The sequence below is a fragment of the Larus michahellis genome, chromosome 9, assembly GCF_964199755.1.
Source record: "Larus michahellis chromosome 9, bLarMic1.1, whole genome shotgun sequence".
Classification (NCBI taxonomy): domain Eukaryota; kingdom Metazoa; phylum Chordata; class Aves; order Charadriiformes; family Laridae; genus Larus; species Larus michahellis.
In genome coordinates, this window is record NC_133904.1 from 15272626 (window position 1) to 15297403 (window position 24778).

Genomic DNA, 24778 nt, shown 5'->3' on the forward strand with positions numbered 1-24778 from the left:
GATACTGCTCTTCACATAGGGGTAATTACAGAAAGCTTTCACTGATAAATACCAAGGAGACCCCAGATAAGGTAATGAGTGAGGATTTGGGCCATCTGCCCTTTCTGCTGTTCTTAATTCATTACCTCTGCTCTGGTCTGGACAAATCTTCTCCAGGGCCCTGACTGCCAAGCTACCAGGTGAGCTCCTTTGCAGAGCTTAGTGCAGTTTTGCCTCCAACAAACCACCAGTCAATTACACCTGGGAAACAGTCTGCTCTGCTACAACTTATGGTCACCTTATTGCAAAAACATCTACTCTAGCCTACCATATACTTAGTTACACCATTAAAACTAAACAAAGAGAAGGATGTACAATAGAGAAAGGAATGAAAAAAGGGAGAAACAACAGTAAGTTTTAATTTTTCCTTTCCTCTCTCATATTTTTGCCAACCTGCTGACAGATATCTAGAAATGTAATTTTTAGATGATGATTTCCAAACTAAGATGCAGATCACTAGGAATTACTCTCCAATCTCTGATAAGAAGGGAGAAAAGGAAATAAATCATTAGCTTCATATATAAAACCCACATTTTTAAAATACAACACAAAACTATTTCTTTGTGCATTAAAATCTTTGCACAGCAATGTCCATGATTGCCTCCCCTACCAAAAGAGAAAAAAAAAAAGAAAAAAAAAGAAAAAAGAGGAAAAAAAAAGAAAAAAGAGGAAAAAAAGAGGAAAAAAAAAGAAAAAAGAGGAAAAAAAAGAAAAAAGAGGAAAAAAAGAAAAAAAGAGGAAAAAAAAAGAAAAAAGAGGAAAAAAAAAGAAAAAAGAGGAAAAAAATAAAAAAGAGGAAAAAAAAAAGAAAAAAGAGAAAGGTAGCATTTGCCCAGTCACAAACAAGCCACCACTTTTCTGGTACTGAAGAATGCTATAAAGGCAATGAAATGGAGAAGCAAAGAGGTCAACAGCCTGAGCACCCTTGAACAAAAGTTCCCTTGGAGATGTCAGCTGCAATCTCATTTGTTTCCTCTAACACTTTCAGGTCCCTCTGCTCCTTTCTTTAAAGCTCCTAATTCAGTGGCTGACAAATGATCACTTTAAAAAACGCTGTACAGGAATAACCAAGCCTGAATATGTCCACCAAAGATCACTAAGCTCTCCACCGTTTGGGTTGGGACTAGATTCTGTAAAAGTGTTTCTGGCCACACACAGACAGACACACACACACACACAGAGACAGTTTTCACCAGCAGCTTCTCAAAATTAAGACTAGTCTGAGGTTTCATATGCAGTGTTTTCTCTTTCTGAAAACTTGGAAGTCAAGTAGACTATTTTGGGCCAGGTTTTTATTTTATTCTTTCTTATTATTTAGGTTTTTAATTTATTCTTTCTTTCCTACAGTATCCTCTTATTCCTTCTTTCTCACAGTATCCTCAGAAAGTAGAAAAGTATATTGTCCTCTCTACATACAGAATGGAAGCTATTGTGAGAGATTTTCTGATAGATCCCAACGCAGAAAGTCAAGAGGAAAGGAGGACTCAAATGGATGCATATTGAAGACAGCTGACAAGAAAGGAGAAGAAACCTGACAAGATAAGGAAAAATTACTCCGCCCAGGAAGAACTGAGAATAGTCTTTTCCTTGTATGTCCTGACTTTCCCAAGTTTGTTTTTGTTTTCATTAAAAACAAACCAAAACTTTCTTCCCCTCTTGCAAGAGCTCTTCAGAAGTACAAGGTCTGGAGACAGGGTCTCAAAGACCAAGTATCATCTTTGGCAGCTCCAGAGGAAAAAAGAATGTGGTTCTGGGACAGCCTCCCTTTGGCGAGGCAGTTTTGGAAATGCAGCCCCTTCCTACACACATGGACACCACCGAAGGCAGAAGCAAGCCCTATCACTGCCATTGTCTCAGAAGCTTTCAGCCCTGTACATGTTAGTTTTCTGGGCACAGGATACATCAAATTGCACATTAGACTCTCAACATTTAAACATGTCGTTGGCTGTCTATGCTCTCCTTCTTAGGTAAAACTGTGAATTCAAAATTATTATAATAAACATCACAATACACCAGGAGTTCTATGATACTGATCCATTTTTTCAAGGAAAAAGCAATCACTTCATCTCAGGATATATTGTATTTTATGAAATATGCTCTTTCCTTTTGCTAAATAGGCAACATACATTCACTGTAAATTTTGGAAAGTGTTATAGCAACAGAAAGAGTTTATAATTAGCATCACTGCTGTATGTTAAGAAAAAAACATTAAAACAGTTAAAGAAAACAGGCTCCTCAGAAGTAGATAATCACCCTTCAAAAAGTTCTCTTAAATGCAGAAACACGCACGCAGGAACAGAAAAATACAATTTGACAGGGTGATTAGACTGTACAGTTTCCTCTTCATTTTTTCAGACCACTGGAACAGACACACAGCTTGTTATTCATGACATATTAACATAAATGTGACAATAAATGGGATCCTAGACAGCACCAATGTGCTAGAGAAAATATCAGGAGGATCCTAACTGACAAACTACCAACCCACGAGCGCCTTATTTTACTCTTTGTTCTCTGGCCCATCAGGTGCTCTTAGAGCAACACTGAGAGGATGGCCCAGGAGAATTGCAATGCAGGGGCATGCATCAAAATTCCCAATCACTGGAGGAAGAAAGTACAGGATAATACACCCAAATCTTTCTATTTTACCTTGGTCAAAGCAGCTAATGATATTGCAACAACAGCACTTGCTACCTCTTGCAGCTATGTGTAAGCTATTCACATAACCACACATACTGTCTTATCAGACCTCAGCCATTTAATAAGTGGCAAAAAATATATCATTACCACCCTTCCCAATGAAACCAAGCACACATATCACCTCAGGAGTTATCATTAGCACTGTTTTAAAGGAAATAAAAGATTGAGGCTTAGAAATATATGATTCTATACATTCAACAGCTTATTAATGGTGTAACTGACATACCCAACTGAAGCATGTGAACAAGCATGATAGATTTGATCTTTTCACTTTTGAAGGCATCCCAGCTGGGGTTTTCCCTTCTCAGTCTATCTAGCATCCAGGCAACAGTGTGTGGCCACAGAAGTGCACAATAAATGCTAATGCACTTATCAAGGAATTCCCCTCTGCTCTTCTGCAGACAAGAAATGTAGAAAATAGTACAGAAAAGGCACACAGGAAGCCACATTAACCAGCTTCAAAGCTGTTCTACTTGTGTGGCTGCATGCATTCAGGAGAAAGAACACACCACTTTCTCCTTTGCAAGGACTGCTTTCCTTCAGCAGTTTGCCAAGTGATTGCCTTCTAGTATCTATGCTTAATCCTACAGATGCCTTTCTTTGGAGTTGCTGCCATTCTGTGAAGAATTAGTTCTGCTTAATAGCCCAACTGTTGCATGGGGAATATCCAGCACAGTTTTGCACTTTACAACATGAAGAGAAGGATCAGAACACAAGCAGGATTGTGCAATAAAAAATGTATCCCTTCACAACTATGCTAATTTGGCATCCACAAAAAACCACACCCAAGCAAAACAAAAGAAAAAAAACACCAAAGAAAAACAGAAATAGAAAAGTAAAGATTGACTGCTACAGTTCTAAGGTTCCTCAAAGAACAACCCCAAAAAGAACAATGACAATTTAATAATCACTCAGTGCAACACAGAGAAGACAATTTCAGCACTGTGCAACAAGAGCCTCCAGCACTGAAGCGCTAAAGCTGCCCCATTCCAATCAATGAATTTCACTGCAGATGCCAGCTGAAGGGTAAAACCTCTATTTATCAGTCAGGTACCTTTAAAAATAAATAAATGCTATTCCTGGTAAAATAAAACAAGACCCTAAGTAGAATGCAATACCCGCTCTTCACCTCACCCTGCCCAGCTCATCAATCAGAGGAAGCACCGCAGAGCGCATCCCAGGACAGGAGTGGGGCCCCACACATTCCTCTGCTGCGCCGCCCACCACTGTGCCTTTCCTCACATCTGGGGGGAGGTGGAAGAAGAGGTTTCATTTCATACAGTGGCAAACCGGCTCCATCCACATACGAATGACCGTAAGCTGATACGGTGGTGCTGTAAGTCTTCAGACTGTCAGAAATGCTATCCTTGAGAGATACGAGCACTCTCCATCTTTTGCTTACAGTGTTTCAGAATCAGCATCCTAGGATGAAAGACACAATTTCACTGCAAAAAAACTGCGGAGAGGCGCTGGGAATTCAAGCCCTTCAGCCCCCTCTCCAAATGTCAACATTGCAGCATTCCCATGGGGAAAAGAAAGAAGAGATGCCTCCACTCTCAAGGGCCAAACGCCTGCAGCTCATTTCCCTGTCACCAAATGCCCCCCTGCTGCATTACACAGCCCAGAGATCTCTCCCCAATAACAGTCTTTCTACACAGCATAGTAACTAACAGCAAAATTCTGAATGAGCAGCAGGGAGAAAAACAGAAACAAACTTCACACACAAACAAGTCACAAAAGGCGTTGTCGGTACTGCTTATTTACTGAAGTTACATAAATCCTCTATCAGATGTTTATCTCTTGCAATTTTCACATAAAACAAATCAGAAGTGTGGCTTCCAGATAAAAATCGTAATTGCCTTCAATGTCATAGAAATCCTTATATTTTTCCCAAGGTGTATTTCTCTGACTCCCTTAAGTGTCTGGAAATTTATTCTGATTGCACCATAAAAACTCTCATATCAAAGGCAAACAGAAGAAACCAAAACATTTTGCCTTTAGAGTAAGTCACCTTGCTATGGCTGTTGACTGCTTGGGTGGGAAGCAATAGCTGGATTTCCAGTTTGCCCAGTCTTAATGCAAGCAATGTTCTACTAAGTAGGTAATACCCTTGGTTATTAGATTGATTACTTACATTCTCTAATGCACAATGACAACCCATTTTCCTTTTCCATGATTTTCAAAAGGTCATTATTTATTGCCAATTCAAGGCCATGAATCGAAGCCACCAGGAAGTTGCCGAGGGAAGTGTTATCTGGAGCACAGAGAAGCCGGTACCCCCACCTCAGACATCATGCTCCAGCCTGAAACAAGGAAGCTTCGAGAAATGGGACTGAGCCCCAGAAAATGCAACTGCAGACATGAAAAGAATACCACCAGGCTTCCATGAAAGGAGCCTATTCAACAGGTGGTGTACTTATCCCAGATTTCTGACACATACATAGAAGTACATAACAGAGAAGAGTAAAGCAAGGTTAGATTATCTCAGACTTCCTTCCTCTCTTGTGCTCTTAAGATAGTTAAGCCGCTCATTTATCTCAACAAATACAAAATTCTCCCTTTTCCCTCAAAAAGAGGGAGAGAAAAGAATACAACAGACCGAGCCTTACTGTATTTTCTTCTAAATTATGCACGTGTACTTCCATCAGCAGAGGCGTAACATCTTGGCCTGAAGCCAATCAGAAATCCCTCACAATGCGTTCAATAAGCCAAATCAAAACAATACATAGCTTATGAGAGTAGGGTAAAGAAACTTGAAGGTCATATTTCATCTGCTGCAGCTCATCATGTTCATTGAAATGGAGGCAGAAGGTTAACTGGCGGGATCTGCTCTTTAATGCCTGTTATTTCCAGCAGAAGGAGCTAAGCAACGACGTTCTTTTCTCAGAACTTCATGGAGAGAATCACAAAAAAAATCATAATGCTAAGGGAAACAGCCCAGCTGAAGGGAAGATGGACAGAAGAGCCTGGAAACACGATGAAGAGGGAACACACCTCCCTAGTGCAACTCAAAGCTGGGGTTTTGACACATTAATTATAAAATTGAAAACACGATTCAAGTTTCACAAAGCATGGAAACACCCTCCTGTTCTTTTAAAAATAGGGATTCTAAACCTTCAGACAAATGGACAGATAGCACTCTTGCACATTTGAAAAATGCTGGGTTTGTACAACAAACTTGTGTATCAGGTGAAAATGGGGACTGGATAGAAAATACTAGGTTCTACCCTCAGCTTTACAGCTGCCTGAGTCATCTGTAGGAAAGTAATTTATTAGTTTGATCCTGTAGAATTTATTCTCTTCTCTGTTTTCTCTGCTTCCAAAACAGAGGTAACACACTAATCTTTTACTTACTCTAGGCTTTTATGGATTGCTTAAGACCATATATGAGAGCTAATAGGAGCATTAATATTCATATATCATACACATTAAAACTAAGAGTGAGATTAACAGAAATTAATATTCTTAGCCGTCTGTCATACCAACTAATCACAAAAATCTATGGATTTGTTGGCAAAAAAATGGCGGGGTGTGTGTGAATGATAGAAGTGGGGGTGGAACAACAAAAAAAAAAACACAAAACAAACCAGCCCTATTGCACTGATGGAATTGAAACGATCTGTCCCTCTTCATGAGCACCACACTGCGTTGATAAACTAAATCTCTCTTTGATTGAAGGCCGAATTAAAACGGAGCAATGCAGGAACTCTTCTGACCCAAAAGTAATCCACTCAATCATATAATGCATCCCTTTCCTTTTAGTAAAATGAATAGCCCTCCATAGAACCTTTTTCTTCCTTGACAAGTCCTTGACAGAAGAATGTGAATCTGGACAGTTAAATGAATCAATCACCAGCTGCTAGTCTAGGGCCAAGATGGTGAGCTGAGAGGCCTGCCAGAGTTCACTGACCACTGGTCAAAGCAGGACAAAGGCTTCGCCTCTATGAATAGCCCGCTTCTGGGATCCAAAGGTCACTTAGCTGCCTAGGAAACGGTCCCCTTTGGTTATTTAAAGTTCTCAGGCTATTCTGCCGCAGATATTATTGTTTCAGGTGGTCACCATCTTTCCTGTTCACAAGTTCGTGAAAGGCCAAGCAACCGTTATTTAGGTAAATGCAAGACAATGGCAAACACAGCAGCAACTAAACAGTGAGGAAAGGAACACTTAAAATAAGTACAAATAACGCTTTACATTTCCTTGTAATTCCATCTTCTGAACATGCCTGTGAGAAAGAACATCCTCTGAGAAAGAAGGTCGCAGTACACAAAGGGACAGATCCCCAATAGGATCCAGTTGCGTACCTTGCACTGAAGGTGTGAGGTGCTGAATACTTCACTGCCTTGAGATTCTTTACATAAATGTGCCAGGAAAAATAACATGGAGAGAGTATCAGGGCTTTTCTCTAGTCATGACTGGTGGGCTGTATTTCCAGAAACCTGTCCTGTGGTTCAAGGCAAGATCTGTAGCCTAACAAGTAGGTGGTACTCTAGGCTATGTGCTGGAGTAAATACTTGAGAAAAGAGACCAGATGAAGGAGGAGGTGAAACCTACTGATGCTAACTCCTCCACAGCACTGGAGCCCGTGGCCTTCCCTGACACCTTTGTAATACCACGCACCACAAAAAAGGTCTTCTCCCGCACACCAGCAATAAACCCAATTTCCTCTCACTCAGGTCACAGAGAGAGTAAATATTGCACTGACAAACACCAGAGAGTATACAGGTGAGCACTCACCTAAGCCGTGTCCACACACAAGCTTAAACTGTAGTCCAAAGTAGAAATTAAACATGGGTTTTGTTAGAACTGTGCTAAAATGTTTTCCTAGATCAGATCACACTCTGATAAATAATACTACCAACAGGTTTATAAACGTTGCTGCAGACCTGTACCTGGTCAGTAATCTGAATATTATTATTATCAAGTTAAAGGTATTGCTAAATACATGCTTAGACACTAGCCCATGTTTTAGTTAAACGAAAAAGCTCTGATAAACTCACTTTAACTTGTCTCAGAAGTTGTCCCAGTGCCCCCTGCTAGAAGTCTTTTTTTTCCTGACACCCTGCCTATATAAAACTCTGAACACTTTCAAGTATATATTTATTTCATTTTTTCCTGCATTACATACATCATTAGATAAATGAAGCTAACCTCTATACTTTCCCACTAACACAGCATTCAGTATATCTGCCTCTTACACACACACACGAGATGAAAATTTCCAAACCGAAATGCTCAAAAGTTAGGAAACTGAAGAAACGAAGCTGCTTATGTAACTGATTTGCTCTGTTTATATACATGCTTTAGGAAACAATCCAACTGCACAATCACACTTCCCCTACTATTCACCGCACCAAATGAATGGTGCTCACATAATGAGCATCTATTCAATATTTTGTTTTCTCTTCTCTGTTCAGTGTGTGGCCTCATTCCTTATTTATTACACTCTATTAAGCACTGCCCTGAAGACAGAGTTATTAACTTCCCTATGGCCTTTTCTGCAAGGCTCTGCACTACAGTCCTTCACAAATGTTAATGTATCTACTCTCACAACACCTTGAGATGACGTTCTATTATTATTTTAATTTTACTTTTGTGTATGGAGAAACAGTTGGACGGTGACCCAAAATATTCACTAAACGTAGGTGTCTAAGATAAGACACTGATCCTTCACAGCACTCTGTGTGTTGCAACCACAGCTCCCCAACTTGTTGCAGCTCCAATTGATCAAACCTCAGAACCTCATATCAAACACTGAGACCTTAGGAAACAATCACAGACTTCCCATGAAAAGTAGGGACATGCTGACTTGTATCACGTATTGTAGAAGCTTCTGGCTGAAGCAGTGATGCAATTTAAAATCTGCCAAAACTCCTCTGAGTGGGAGGTTATTCTTTGTCTTTCTGAAGTTCCCAAGGGAAGTCCAAGACTCCTGGGTCCACATTCCATGTCCTGAAAGATCAGCTGCTCCAACGGGCACAGTCTCTTGAGACAGTCTTTGCCAGTCCCTCCGTCCTCTCCCATTCCCGACTTGTGCCCACGGCAATCTCCAAATGGAGCCAACCCCAGGCCTCACTCCCCAAGCTTTTCCTTAGTACTAGCCGCTTCCCACCAATGCATTTCTCTTCCCCTTCCTGACCTCTAGACACATGAGACCACTCACACCTCCACCTCACCCACTTCCCCTCCCAAACTTCCTCTCCAGGTAATTAGACCATTGTTTTCACTCACTTTAGCTTTCGATGCCAGCTGGTTTCTACAGGCTGTGTTAGATCACACTTCAGCTCCTCATTAATTCAGAACAGGAAAAAAAGGCAAGTCCACAGCTGCCTAGGACTGCTTAGACGGAAAGCCCAGCTCAGCATTCACAAGCAATATGCTCAGCACAAACAGCATCTTCTGTGTCTCTAGCTAGTCAAGCCTAATAAGTATGTCCTGAACATGTACCAAAAAAAAAAAAAAGTTAGAGATTTTTCCTCAAAACTTACAGGACAACCAAATTTGCAAATATATTCATAGCAACAGCAAAATCTACCTCCAGACACAAAGACCCCCTTCCCCAACAAATCCCACATCTCTGTAACCTAAGTAGACATTCCCATGCTATCCTAGGAAACACAAAAACACAGAAAAAGCAGTTCCGTCTTAGATTTGTTCTAGGGAACAGGATAAACAGTGCTGCAGAAGTATACTGTATAAAAAGAAATAATAAAAATTAAAAGCACAGATGGATACTGACATGACAAATTTCTGTCCAAAAGGTTAACATGTCAGAAACTTAGTAACTACAGTCCTGCAATATAAATATTTGGTAGATTTAACAGCAGAGTTCCACCAGCCCTCTTAGAATAAGATCATCATTTGCACAAAACAACAGAGCAGAAGAAAAGACTACCACTGGTATGTTTTGCAAGAGTAAAAGCACCAACTTACTACGTAAAAATAAAGTTTGTCAGCCAATTCTCTTTCTTGGGGTGGGTGATGGGAAGACTTTTTACATCTTTTCAGAGAATCCGGGTGGGTTTTTTTCCCATGGATACAACTCTAGGCTCTGCTATTCCTTCAGAAACAGTCCTGCTAGGAGGACTACAGCCAGGCCCTGATAACAATTCAAACCTATTTCACCTTACCTAGCACAAACATTTTGATGATTTTAAATCAAAATAACACCTGAGTGAAGTTACCTTCGCGCTGCTGTTTCTTGAGATGGTCAGAGCTTATCTATCAGTTAGTAGCTGCTAAAAAGTGAAGACAAACTCTTCCCAGATAGTCCCATATCCCCACTACTCTTGCCTACTTGCCTCCAGCCAGCTCCAGCACTTGTCAGATAACACAGAAAGCCAGTTCAAATCATCACAGCTAACTGCCTTAGTTAGATAACTATCTAGCTTAAAAAAAAAAAAAAAAAAGTATTTCTTCTGCCAAGTTATCAATCAGATGAGCACCACAGACTGCACACGGGATACAGCATTAACTGCATCCTGTTCTACATTTCCAAAATTCCAGAACTAGTGTCAGCCAATTCATGTTTAAAGCGTGATTTATTGTTCTCTTTTTGCAAACTAGTGGACTGATTAAACTTCTTTATATTCCATTGCAGTTTCTTTTTTAGTAGCTTCATGTTTATGTCATCAGTGGACTTTCATATCTAGTACACACCAAAAATCCCACAGGCTACTATTAATGAAGGGCATTAAAGAAAATGTCAAGATTACAAACATTCATCTAAACACAAAGCACAGATTTTGAATGTGGTTCTTTCAGTAGGATCTACTTGCAGTATCACCTCTGGTGCACAAAGTGTATATGCCTTTGACACAGCTCTAAAAGGAAAGAAATATTGTTTCTAAACTGAAGCGTAATAAAATTCTTCATGAAAAATGTTTATTATATTCTTAAAATTGACCATTTCCAATAAAATCTCTGACCATAAAAGAGCCTAATATACTACCATGTATCTTATAACGATACCTATTAGCAGATTAGATATGTCACCCTTCATGCAGAGAAATAGTTTCCTGCAGTTATTTTATGATAGATAAGTATAGGGGGTTTTCTAGTGTGTATATTTTTTATTATTATTGTTTATTTATCTTAAATAAAGTCATGCAAAAACAATAATTATACTGGGGGGGGGAGAATAAAGCACTGTGTGGATTTCAGGGATTCACCATCTGAAAGCTTTTATTCTTCCACAGTGAAGGAAAGTTATGACCTTTGACATGTGGCCATGGTGCCAAAGAAACTGCTCGTAAATGTGTGTCAGTAAAGAAGCAGAAATCAATAAATTCATTTAATCCAGTGAACTATTATGTAGTGAGACACAATATATTTTAAAGAGCCAACTGCTCTACTCTTTCTCTCAAAAGACAAAAATTTTATGTAATGGATTTTTGGATATTCAGTTTTTGGAAGTTTGTTGTTTTATGTATATATATATATATATTTTTTTTTTTTTTTTTTTTTTTTTTTACAATCTGAACATTATCTTTGACCCATTAATAAACATTTTAGTCAGTTATGCCACAATTTGTTAGTACATTCATTTCTGTTTGATAGATCCCTGATACAGTTGGATTCAGGTAGCACAACAGGAACACCAGCAGGTGGGCAGATATCCTATTAACAACCTCTGCCATTATTAGGGATAGCTATCCACAGGCATCAAACACAGGCAGGTGTTAAAAGTGCGTATTTTTTTTCCACACTGGGTGCTCAAAAGCAGAACGAATGACATATCATTCATCATTCCAAACACAGTAATTTTAAAAGACCAAATGAAGCACTGCTCTACAACGTATATTATAAAGGCTTTCAACAAAGTATTTGGTCATTTACCACATATTTTATGTGAATCAGCAACATCAGGTAAAGATGATGACCATTAAAAACAAGTACTAAATGCCCCGTGCTGGGAATGTCACAAAACTCCCATCAACACTTCCCAAGAATTCCATAGTTAATTTCTTGTACACTGTATCAGTGCTTATCTCTTCTAGTGTTTAGTAAATCCAGGAATTCCAAACACTAGAAAAAAAAAAAATGCTAGAAATAAAGTTCATACTCTTAAAAGTAAAAAAAAAAAAAAGAAGAAAAAAGATAAGAATTTACAACTGTGAAGAAAAAATAAAAAAAAAAGAAATTCTACTAACGAGAAACAAAAACAAAACAAGAAAATCCCCATACCAAATTACATCTCCACTTCTTAAATAAATGAAAACCAATTTTGAGAGCACAGGCTGATGCATCTCAATACCAACTCACATGTATCAGTTCCATGAGCCACTGTGCACAGAGCATTGTGGATTTGTATTATGATCATTTTTACAATAATTCGGTCATGTGACAAAATTGAGCTGCCTTCCTGGCACAGACTGGCTGAACAAATAAAAGCAGTATCCACTTTCAACCTCTATTGAAGATCAATGATAAATCTGGTTGCAAACTGTGGGCCACAGGGTTGTTTGCATAAATAAGCATTAAAAGCAAGATGAAAAAAGGAGCTGGTCATATGCTCGCTTACACTTTTGGGGAGGGGGAAGGAAGTTTCACCCTTGTCATTTGGGACACGCTATGTACAGAGTTTCTCTCTCCTCAGGCAAAATGACAGAGTCGTGCCAGAACTCCCAGAGAATATTTCCAGTTAACATCAATTTGCCGGATGTCACAGACAAGTTTAATGAACAAAATGATAAATGTCTGTCAATGGCTTCATAAAGTCAATGAATTCTCGTTACAAAGAACATACATAATGCACAGCTCTGCCTGAGGCACATGTTACAGTTATTAGAGGTTTACTAGAGATCTTGATGTGGACAGTGAAATGGTAATTTAGCAATTTACACTAGTTAATTTGCTGATAAGTTACCTTAACAATTATTAATATGTTGAAGATTGAACAAGCAGGAGTAGCATAAAAAAAATATTTAAGACTCTTCTGCATGTTCAAAGTCCTTAAGATTAATTTTAAAGTTTCTTTGAATAGCTAATGGCTTATTTGATAACTTCCAGTTGTAACAAGTTGTAAAACAAAAAACAATACTGTGTAACACTGAGCTGTTTTAATTGTACATTGTAACGGCTATCAAAACAGCTTTTTCTTAATCATAAGTATTATCTAATTTTGAAGTGACAGCCAGACCACTTGAGACAAGATATTACACTTCTGTCAAATCATTTTTACCTCATCTAAATTTGGGGTCAAAACTGACCTCAAAGTATCTTATGACACTTCCCTCCTCTGCCACAGCTGTGAAAATAAGCTCCACTGGAAAACAGTACCTCCTTCCAGTCACCAGACAGGAATAAGAAACAGAGAGTCACCAGAAGCAGTTTTGCAAATCCAAAACAATGATATAGCATATAAGTCACAATTCATATAGAGAAAAAGGAAGAAAAAAAAAAAGTCTACATGCAGTAAAACCAGCCTGCACCTGACATGAGAAAGAGAAAAGAGTAGGAACATGGGAGAGGACAGAAATAATGAGAATTTTGAATATTAGAACAGATCAGCAAAGAAATGAAAAGCTTTTCTATTTGACACTTTTTCCTCTCCATTTTAAAGTGTAAGGAAACGAGTGTCTCTCAATACAGCTTAAAAGAACTGACAATCCCACTTTGTAAACAGGCCGATAGATGACTTTTATGATTTTAGTGGGATAAGAGAAGACTGACCGTTGCTACTTGCATGAAAAACTCATGCTGCAAAGGTTTAGGAGATATAGAAGAGTAAGTTATTTTTCTAATCCTATTTTATCTTGTTTTGTCTTCAATTTGAAATGGCTCAAAGGAGAGAAAAAAAAAAAATCAAAACTCAAAACCCTCTTGACTGGAAGATTCAGGAAGATCTTCCATTTAATACAAGATTTAAAAAGTGTGTTGTATATCTATGAGGGTGTCCAAAGATAAGGTAGTACACATGTGGTAAAATTACACTGATCAATTAAAAATCCAACAATTTTTCTATTTTTATAAATCCAGCAATTTACTAGTGATACCATTAAGACATGAGGGTTTTGCATGAGAAATTCTGATCTACTAAAATGAGAACAAACAATGCAATCAATCAACGTGAACAGGATTAGTATCTCGAGACGCTAAAAATCAAATCTGAAGATACAGAGTTGCTTTCTGTTCACAGAATCCCCTCTAGTTTCCAACATTCATGCATCACTATACACAAGATATACATCACAAGCTGTAAAGACTTAGTTTAACTGCCCCCTAGCTATGTATTAAAAGAGCACCAGATGACATGTTTAATGCTTGTAATAACTTTTATGTACCCCTTACTCCTGGTCAGTCAGGTGATTATTTCTTTCAAAACTGTCTCTCATAGGCAAACCATTTCAAAATGGAACTACCGCACCTCAGAGCTAAAGAGCAGACTTCTATTACACAAACTTCCAAGACAAGGCACATCGTTGCTATTATTAAATTCAAAGTCATAATTTTAGCATGTTCTGAGGCTAGAGGACTAGAATGACATACGTTTTGCTGCTTTGCCATCAATAAACCACTCAGTGTGGCCTGTAGCTAGAGAAAAACTCTTTTCTCCTTTCTAAAATGCTGTATTCATCCCACCTAAAGCTGTGATTCAGAAAAGCCTGCCAATTTTGGACAGAACTATAAAACCTGCACAGAATGGAATCTGTTGCCCATCCCAACATCTACTTAAACATGGGCACGGCAAAGACTTTCCACATCTGAATACATATTTACTGAATTGCAATGTTTTGAGACAAACCCCATCCTACCACCAGTGCCTTTATATTGGCCAGTACGTAGGAAGTATTCTTCCTAAGATTCTATAAGATGGGAAAGGATATCAAAGACTGTCTCTGCAGTTAGGTTTGTGCTTTTCACAACAGATTTCTGCCATAATTCAGAAACAACAATCTTACTGCTTGCTGTCCAGGAGCATTTTACCTGGGGTCTTATGGCAGGCGCCGCTTTCAAACACAGTTCTTGTCAAAGGCTGGAGATATAATTTGCTCAGTAGTATTCTACCATTGAAAAAATTGGTAAAATAGAAGTCAAAGTGTAACTGTAAGGTCTTGAGAGGAAAGTGTTGATCGTTATTGTCTATGGAAGGGACTGATGAGATTTTGATTTTTATTTTATTTTTAATACTGACTTAACTGAGCAGATGGATCAGCTGTATTTTCTCTTGTAGCAATATACCTTTAAAATGGTCATTGAGAGAACAGTTTAGTGTCTACTGAGATATCCACACTGCAGGTTTTTTTGCACATTTGTAAACATTTTTGCACATTTTTGTAAAAGCGAAGCCCTACTCTTTGAATTTTTCAGTTTTCCAATTTTTTTTGGTTTTGCTTCTTTTTGGTTTAATTTGGGGGGTGGGGAGGAGGAGGTTTGTTTGGTTTTTTGGGTTTATGTTATACCAGGGAAAATTACATGACCTGGCTGTTTCTTGCACACTCATTAGTTTAAGCTAATGCCCAGATTTAGTGACAGGAAGAAATATACCAAGTGAAAGCATTAAAATTGCATTTCTTTTCAACTTTCCTGTAATTTCTCAAGATCACCTGAGATATTTTCATCAAACAAAAGCCCTACAACCACAGAGATCTAGGATATGGGTGGCACCCTTGTGCTCTCATGCTCTTGTCCTGTATAACAGTCTTAGACAGTAAGGACAGGTTTCGAGGAGGAGCCGGGACAGCGTGTATCATATGTTCTGTGAGCCTCGCAAGCCTCCACGCCCACGTCTGCAGAAAACTCTACTTCATGAGGTTTCTACCTGTTTTCTAGTTTTATAATAAAAGTTCTTGTCTGTTCTCAGTTTTGATAGAACTTTGTAATCAATACATTTCCATTTATTTCATATTCCAGAAGTCATTTCCTTACTGAAAACTTGGCCTACACGCAGAAACAACTTCCTCAGATCATTTTCAAATAGTTTATGGGAATAAGTGTGTAAGTCAGAAAAGGAAATCAGTTTATACAGGTATAAGCCCAAGAACCACGATTACAGAAGATTAAATAACTGCACTCCTTGCTGACTTTCTCTCTCCCCAGTAGTTAAGTCCCCAGTAACCCTTCCAGAGATTAAGTAGTATCTTTGAACATTGCAACTTTTGCCTCAAATTAATGATTAAATTCTGATGAAAGCTTTGGATATAAAGCTTGTTGTCAGCATTTCTATGTCTTTTATAATATTTTCATTTTCAGTATTTCATTTCTCACATTGCATTCTACTGCTCCAACATCCAACGAGAAGGTACTCACTGAATACTATCACAGTTGCTCCAATGAAGTGTTCAGGCTACAGACAAACATAACTTCCTCAAGCTTAACTGCTGAAAAATTTACAGTTTTCCCATCAGCCAAACTCGGGCAATACACTGACCACAGCGGGAGTTTTAAAAGCTGTTTAGTGTAACAGTGGCACAGAAAGACTTAGTAACCCTGAAATCTTTACCCCATAAAATACAAAGATCGCACATTCTGTCATTTGTGGGTTATGATAATACGAATCTAAGTGAACTTCATGAGCACACAGCAGACCTACGTGCATCTGGGGGGAACGTTACCCAGATCGTATTCCCCTAAGCTGCAGATGCACTAATGTGTCAGACAACTCCTACCAGAAGCCCAACAGAGACAGGCAATTGAGAAACAACCACTTTGGAACAGGGCCTCGAGTTGATAACTGTATTATCCAGATGCCACTTAGTTTATTTTGCCTTCATGAACATTGATGTTAAAAACAAAAAAACTACCACTTACCTAAGGAGATCAAATACTATTTAATTGAAATAAACCTAACCAGAATTACTGTTGAGTTATGAAACAAAGTAAAGCAGTAGAGAAAAAACTGTCTAGTATTGCTTATTTACATTTTCCTCTAATACATTAGGAAGGCCATCTCCCTCCAAAACTTTTACATACAGAAAAAACAACACAGAAGATGAGGTTACAATAATTTCATAAAGCAAGTCGTAGACAAAGCCTCCACACTCCAGTGGTTTCACAACCATCTCCTTCCTATGTCTGCTGTTTATCTCCATCTATTAAAAAAGTAACAATTTCATCCATCCAAACAAAAAATGCTTCCACTATAGATGTAGGTTTTGGAAGGCTGCCAGATGGATTTTTAACTCCCCTACAAAGATCATCTAGTGTGATTTTTTTTTTCTCCTCTAACTCAATTGCTGACACAATCAACTTTAAAACGTAGACACTGCTTAAAATGCTGCTGCTTAAAAGCTATATAGAGGTTGACCCTCCTAACTAACGTTGACCATACAACCCACACTTACTCAACAAAACGTGGAGACTTGACATTGTTGATTACTTTTTCACTTAGGTGGTGATTACCAGTTATAAAGACTGGAAGTAATCAATCCCAATTTAACAGCTGGGCCTATTGATGAAACAAAAAAAACAATGCAAAACTAAACAAAAGATTATGTCCACAATTTTGGAGATAAGATATGGAAAAATACAAAATCCTGAGGAAAACACACAAAAACTGAGCACAGATTTGTCCAACAATGGAAATGACCATATTTCTGTAGGAAAATGCTTAGTAACTTTTAAATTCTTCCTCCAAGATTCTCTTTTGTCATTGTCTTAAATTGTTCTGCACACCATCAATAGCCACAGCTGTTAAATTGTGAAGACGTGACAACAAGTCTCCAGGCAAACAACTGCTCAGAGTGAGATCCTTTTCTTTAGGATAATCAGAGCTGGCTGACAAAAGGGGGCCTTACTGAATGCCCTTTCAACAATTTCTACACCAAGAAATGCAGAGAGAGAGGGAGGGGGAAGAAAGGGAGCAGTGGGGGGGAGCACCACACTGCAAGAACAGAACAGCATCCTTTGCTGCCCTACATTGCTTTGCAAATTGAAAAGAAATTTCAATAGTTTAGTGCACATACCACACGTAGAACTTGCACCAGGTAAGAAACGATTGCTTCTAGTCACAGCTCCGAACAGCTTCTGGCATGGTACCATGTTTTCCTTCAACATTTCTCACGTAGGTGAAGGTTTTATTAGCTACAGAGTACACTGCCAATAAGACTGAGCATTCCTTTAAAAAAGAAACTGGTAAAAACTTTATACATTATAAAGTTACAGTGATAAAAACCAGTAAAAGCCATAACAGCTTTGGCTCTACTAGCTAGGAAGAAAAGCAAGGGCATGAAATGCCTCGGTTTGGCATTATGCTTGACACAAATTTGAAACTGAGGTGTTGAGGAAACCCATAAAAAGCTCACTTCTCTAGTAAAGTGGCAGTGGAAACAAACACTGCTCATGGGCACTAAGTAAAGGTTCATACATTTTTTTGTCCTGGCAACAATATAAAAGCCCATCCCTTAGTCTGTGGAAGAGCTCTTACAAGTGCAAACTAGTCATTGCTGAAAGAATAGGAAATGCCCTAGTGCCAAAAAAAAGGTAACTAGTGGTTATGTCTTAAAAGGATGTTGACAGTTTCTTCTGTAAAGGTGTTCTGGAAGTTCAGGTCAACTGAGGAGTTATTGGGTATGTCTGGAGGAGTTGCAGAGGAAAAACCCCCAAGAAAAACAGTTAAGAAGGAAAATATTTCCCAGTTTTCTTATTTCTTCAGTGCATCTCAGCTAAAGAACAAAAAATGTTACTGCCCTCCTTCACTGTCGACAACTGACATTGCCAACTGAGACATTAAAAGTCGTCCTCCTGCCTTAAATGCTGGAATTTAAATGCACCGTGTGCACTCTCAGCTTAGAAATGGATTCTCCTCTCAGGACATTCAAATCAACTAATCAAGGCAGCACTTGTAAAAACCTAAAACAGGAGCTTCCTCAAACTGTCTGTACCACACTAGTTCTACAGCATTAAGACTTCGTTATCTCTTTTAACGCAAGACCATTGTCTACAACAGCCCACTTGCCATTTCACTTCCACCTCAGTCAAAAAACACTTCTGCTTTCCTTCTCAGAATTTGTTCCTCTCTCCATTACTATTTAAAATAATTAAACATACCTTTGAGCTCTATATGCATTTGGAAGATACCTGAAATGTCAGATTCCATACAAAATGACAACTCTATTGTTAGACCACAGCTATTAATCCCTTCAGTTAAGGCAAATACTAAATTTAATTAAAAAAAAAATCAGTAGCAGAAGGGCATAATTTTTGCCTACACGCATGTTCCATGAAGGCCATAGTTTGATGAACACATATTTTTGCAACAGTCTAAGTTTCAGTAGTCTTCCTCTGTCCCCACTAAGCCTTCCCACCTCCACAACATTCCTCTCAGTTACACTAGCACAATCACTGTGAGTGGCTCCATGACAAACCACTTCAGGGAACTCATTTGGGTTAAACACCATCTTTTGTTTTAATTCTATTATTTTGACCCAGATCAGTTCCCTGTTCAGTTAGCCACGCTTGCAGCTGCGCCCACACAAGGAAGAGCACAATGCAAAAGTGGGAACAAACAGCTGGAACTGCTAAAAAAACATGATTGTCACAGTACAGAATAAGGCTCAGCTGGATACACTCTTAAGTGCAAATATTTAAAAACAGAGCAAAAGATGTTATTAGGATATCAAAACATAAATATTGCCAATTACTGGCAAACAGTGGGACTAGAAGTCACATCACTGCCACAGCAGGTAAGCCAAATTACAGTCTCCACAAAGTATAGCTTACTACATGTAAAAGGCTCAGTGTTTCACAAACTGCAGTGCAGCATACACTCAGCTTCCCTCCAGGAGCGTGTTCCCAGAAACCTTCTGCTTGCATAACCTTTCACTCCTGTGAAACGTAGAAACCCATACACAAGGTATTGGGCTCACGTTTCCTGTGATTCACAAACACTAAAATCAATTCAGCCAAGTTACAAGAGGAGAAAGGGTTATCTAGGAATGCTCCTACCCAGCTGTATATATCCCATCCAACCATCTTAAGACTTCAATTTCCACTTTTTGTGAAAAGAAAATAAACAATGAGCATCCTGTCCAATCACTGCCCAAAGCCCACATTACTAGCTTCAGAACATGATACACCTTCTCCATTTTTTTCATACTATCTTATTGGAAGTCTAGCTTTATTTTTAGACAGAATCTTAGTTAACCGTGGTTAAATGGTCATCATTTAAAAATGCAGGAATACAAAAATCTCAGCTTGTTTGTCTGATCCAAAGTTGTACCAAAAGTGCTTAGACTTTCTCTACAGTCTACATTCCTTTTATATTCCGTTAAAAGCGACCTCTCAGCAGCACTGGCAGCAGCAAGTTGAATTTTGAGTAGGTCACACTCTTCACTATTAGCATTTTACCCCCACGTGTTGCCTCACAAAGAACCCCACAGGAACCTCCTCCTCTCCCCCCCACATCAATTAGCCTACTTTGGAAGCAACTACAAGCATGTAGTGAAACTAATATTTATTTTTACCTAAGCAATACCTCAGCCCCACAGTTTCCTTTAAAAAAGTAGGGGGATCTCGCCAAAAAAAAGCCCTAAATTAGTCAAATTCTTTTGTGCATGGATGAACAACAGGAAAGCAAAGCCTTGGGGCCTCTGGGGAGGAACCCTGTCCCTGCAGACCTACTCTGATGTGCTCGGGAGATAAGGCTCCATAGTGACACTTAAGGAAAGGCCTGCTCACATTTGAATTTCTGCATTCCTCAAGAACAATTCATGGCAATCACTAACTTTGCAGAGGAGCTACATGAAAGCTTTGGCCAATGAATGAGGGTCATCTGCTCTTTATCACAAGGGTAAACCTCATCCTGGCCAGTTTCTAACCTTTTAACCCTGTGAATTCTTAATTTGCACATGAATAATGGAATTCTTGCCAAGAGTGCAACCTTCAGCTTCCAGTTCCTAACTTTAGAAACCAAGACCTGATCTCCTTGTGTGTTCAGATCTTAAACTCTTGGACAGATTAAAGTTTTTGATTTCCAAACGCAACACTAAACATTACAACTCTGAAGCAAAAGATAAGCTTACTGGCAAAAGCTCTGACCAGGCAAAGTAAAAGAACATCCTCGCACCCTGCTGCTACCAGAGACTGAAGAGAGCATTTGCTTTTTTCCTCCAAAGAAAGAATGCCCATTTAATGCCTATTCTCTACCTGTTTAATATGTATAGTTCCGTCTGTACCCTGATCACAAGGTAATTTGCCTTCGCAGAAAGGGATAACTGCTTCTAAACGAAATTATAAGCCTACAAAATCCGCCACACAACTTTAATTTATTTCACTTAAAACGTCTGCAAAGTTCAATCAACTCACGATAGTAGGCAGAAACACTGTAAAAACGAGATATAAAACTAATTTTGCACATGTTTTATGGGCTTCAAAACATAACAATACAAATTACTGCCTTATTTCACAGCTTTACAGCAAAGATGACATTCTGAAACCCGTCAGATTGGAATATGACTAAAATGAAGAGACTGCTACATAGGATAACTTCATGTTTGGCCACTAGTTAACCACTTAATCACTAAGTCAACAACACCTACTGTGATCATTACGGATCCACTATCTCTTCCAGTTTTCTCCAACAGCCATAGGAAACCTTTCAAGTATTCAAAGAAGAAAAAGAAACCTTTTGTCACAGTCTTAAAAGGGAGGGGAGAAGAAAAAAAAAAAGAAAAGAAAGAAAAAAAAAAGGGCTGCAAAACAAGAGTCTCACTCCACAGAATGCAATCTATTGGTTCACAACTCTTCCTTGGTGAAAATCTTTCATTATCAAAAAAACCCAAAATTAAATTAAACCATCTTTCTGGTGAAATAACGTGCATGCAAGAAACAAACATTTATAAAAGTTCAGTACTGCCTGAGTAAAACTAGATACTACAAGTGTTTTACTATGCCACACTACTATAGTGCTTCATACTATTCCAGAAGTTCTCTGATACTGAGCACAGAGCTCATTCTGCAACAACTCAGACTTAAAGTGGCCCTGAATTTTCCAGTCCTACACACAGAATCCATCAGACACTGTTTATTAACATAACCACAAAATCCTCTCCTCTTAAGAAAGGTTTTCTTCAGTCTGTTTATTTAATGGTGATGACACTCTGAAACCTAATGATGTGAATTCAAATATCAACAATATTAATACTTCTTTTTTCATCATTTCATCAAAAGTATCCAACAACTGCTTGGTCTATTTATCCTGTATATGAGTAAGATGCAATGATACAAAGTAAAAAGTAGCCAGATTTTTGAAATCAAGAGGTCACAGATCGGCCTTTTACAGCATGCGAAAAACTCATCACTTACTTGGAGCCACCTGCTTCCAGGCTGGTTTTCAACTGCCCAAGGCTCTAGCTCACTGAACAAGGTATTTCACACCTTCCTGGGGCATCTTATGGACAGTATTTATTATCAGTTCAGAAGCACACAGAAAAAAAACTAACAAATGTTAACATTCAGACATTTTTTAATATAAGCTAACGAACCAGTTGCATTAACTAGTTTCAGACTGAATTTGGTAAAACTTGCAATTTACAACTAACATCAAGCTTCCATGGAGGTACCAGTGCCACAGTTTTGTGCAACTTGCTACTAAGAACAGGGTTGAAGAGGTCAAAGGAAGCCTTTTCCGATTAGATTAAGTTCATCGGTTAAGTCCTATTATAGGGGGAACATGAGAAGACTACATAAACTGTGTACTTTCTTTGAAATGACTCCATGTACTTTTAGAAAGCAAAAGAGATAGTGTTGTAGAAGCAGCCTACTGGAAAAGCACCACCCTGGCATGGAAAAAGGCATGGCATTCAGTTCCTAACACACATCTCTTGCTCAATACGTTTAAAGATGCTAGGAAAACGGAGGGCACCACACACTCGGGGTCAGATTGTTAAAGCCATAAAGGCACTTACACACAGCTATTTCCTTCACTGCTCGTCCAATAGTAGGGAGTCACCCTAGAAACGTGTCTCTCTCTCCCTAGTGGAACCACATAACAGGCCTTCATGGCTGGTTCCAGAGGACCCTGAAGCAGTTCCAAAAAGGACAGCACCCGCATCTGCTTGGCTGAACACACGTGTCAGAAAAGCCAGGGCTTGGTAATTTAAGCCTCATGGATCCCCAGAAAACATTTCGCCTCCCAAAGACAGCCATCTCTATTATCGTTCTGCTCTGCCCCAAGACAGCACAACACAACATCAAGCAATTGAATGAGGAATAATAACTTTTTTATCGGATTTATAGATAACCCTTCTAAGGCTGCCCGAACAGCACTTGAGAAACAAGACCCAGGACCTTTGGAGCAGGCTGCCAGCACGTCTCTGCATCACCACATGCTCTGGAGACCAGTGACCCACAAGCCAGCCACACAAGGCACCGCTGCCCAAGAGGTCTCATAGGTGGCCGTGCCACTCCTGCCACATCAGGGACTCAAAAAGGGGCCACCACGAGTTTTGCTCATAATCTTTGCACATTTAAAAAGAAACAAAGGTTCTACAGAGTCGACTCTCTTTCCTTTTGCAGTTTGTCTTTTCAGGTACACAATCAAAGCGGTGGGCTGTTGCACGCTGTTCAGGGAATTGCTGTCACAAACTCAGGAGCAGGTTAATAAACAAGAGCTGGAACTTACTTGCTAGCGTGAGGTGACTTTTTTGACTGAGAATGGCCCCATATTCGTTCAGAGCTAAGCACTGGTAAAATCCTTCATCAGATAGCTCTCCTTTCTTTCCTTCCACCTCACTGATGTACAACGAGCCATTGGATAAAGTGTAGATCCGTTCATTTTCAGATACTTTGCCTCCGTTTTTCAGCCACGTAATAGTTATAGGAGCTTCACCACGGGCCTGGCAGTCTAAGACCACCGGATCCTTCCTTGAGACAGTAACATCCTGAGGCTCTTTCACAAAAAACAGTTCACTAAAGCACCACACTCCTAAGAGAGAGAAAACAAGATTTTGCCTGTAAGTGACCAAGTGTGAGCTGCGAGCCACCGTGCTGAACCCACACCACCAGGTAAAACTGTTCTCATTACCGGCTCCGAGTTCCCCCGGCCCTGCAAACTCAGAAAACTCTAGGAAAACTGTGGTACCGGCTTCAGGTAGAGTAAAACCAGCGGGCTGTAAAACACCCAGGCGTTTGCCTCCTAGTTTTCAAACGTATTGTGCCAAGGAGCTGGAGGGCCGGGGCCTTCGACCCCCGCCCGGCCGTAACGGGGGCTCCGCACGGGGGGCGGCGGGGGCTGCCACACAGGTGCGACCCTCACGGCTGCCGGGGCGCGCCCGCGCCGCTCTCTAATTTTACGAGCCTGCCGAGGGAGCCGGAGCGGGGCGAGTCGTAAAAGGCTAATTTTACAAGAAATCGTTAGCGAAACCGAACCGGCCCGCCGCGGGGGCGCCGCCCGTCCCCTCAGAGCCCCCCGCTAACGGCCCGTTAACGGCCGCGCCGCAAGGCCCCGCCGCCCGCCGGCGCCCCCTGCCGGCGGGGCGGGCCGCCCCTCCCGTCGCGGCGCCAACAAAGCGCGGCGCCGGTTCCCGCTCCCGGTGCCGGGTAAATACAACCACGTGCGGCGGAGCGGAGTGGAGCGGAGCGGGGCCGGGGCCAGACTCACCTGGCAGCGGGAGCAGCAACGCCGGCAGCAGCGCCCGCAGGCGGAGCGGCGCCATTTAGCGGGAGGCGGCTGGCATGCCCCGCCGGCCGCCGCAGAGAGAGACCGGTCAGCGGGCGAGGGGAGGAGACAAGAGACGGACGGAGCGGCCCCGGCGCGCCCGTCCCGGCCCTACTCTCCGCATCTCGTCTCCATTGGCCTTTGGGGAGGAGAGGGGCGAGGGGCAGGGCCGGGCGGGGGGCGGAGGGAGGGAGGCCGCTGGACGGGGCGGGCCGCCGCGGCGGACAATACCCCGGGGTGGGGGGCGGCGGGACCCGCCGGCCCCCGCGCACTAGGGGCGAGGGGCGTCCGGCGCCATCTGGGCCGGGGGGGCCGGCCCGGACCCGACTCCCCCCCGGGACAGCCCCGAGCCGGCGCGGCTGCGGTATTTGTCGGGCAGGGGCTGCCGGCCATGCCTCCCCCCAGGGCGAAGGTGCCCCCCGACACCGCAAACGGCAGCCCTC

The 24778-nt window shown here is 40.6% G+C and overlaps 1 protein-coding gene across 1 annotated transcript in view; it reads right to left on the reverse strand.

The window, feature by feature from the left end:
- The window catches only part of PRTG (protogenin), a 93301-nt gene extending 68947 nt beyond the window's left edge, over positions 1-24354 (reverse strand). Inside the window, 2 exon segments of the mRNA XM_074601380.1 lie at positions 23301-23603; positions 24279-24354. Coding sequence (XP_074457481.1) covers positions 23301-23603; positions 24279-24354 — 379 coding nt within the window.
- Positions 24355-24778: the final 424 nt, after the last annotated feature.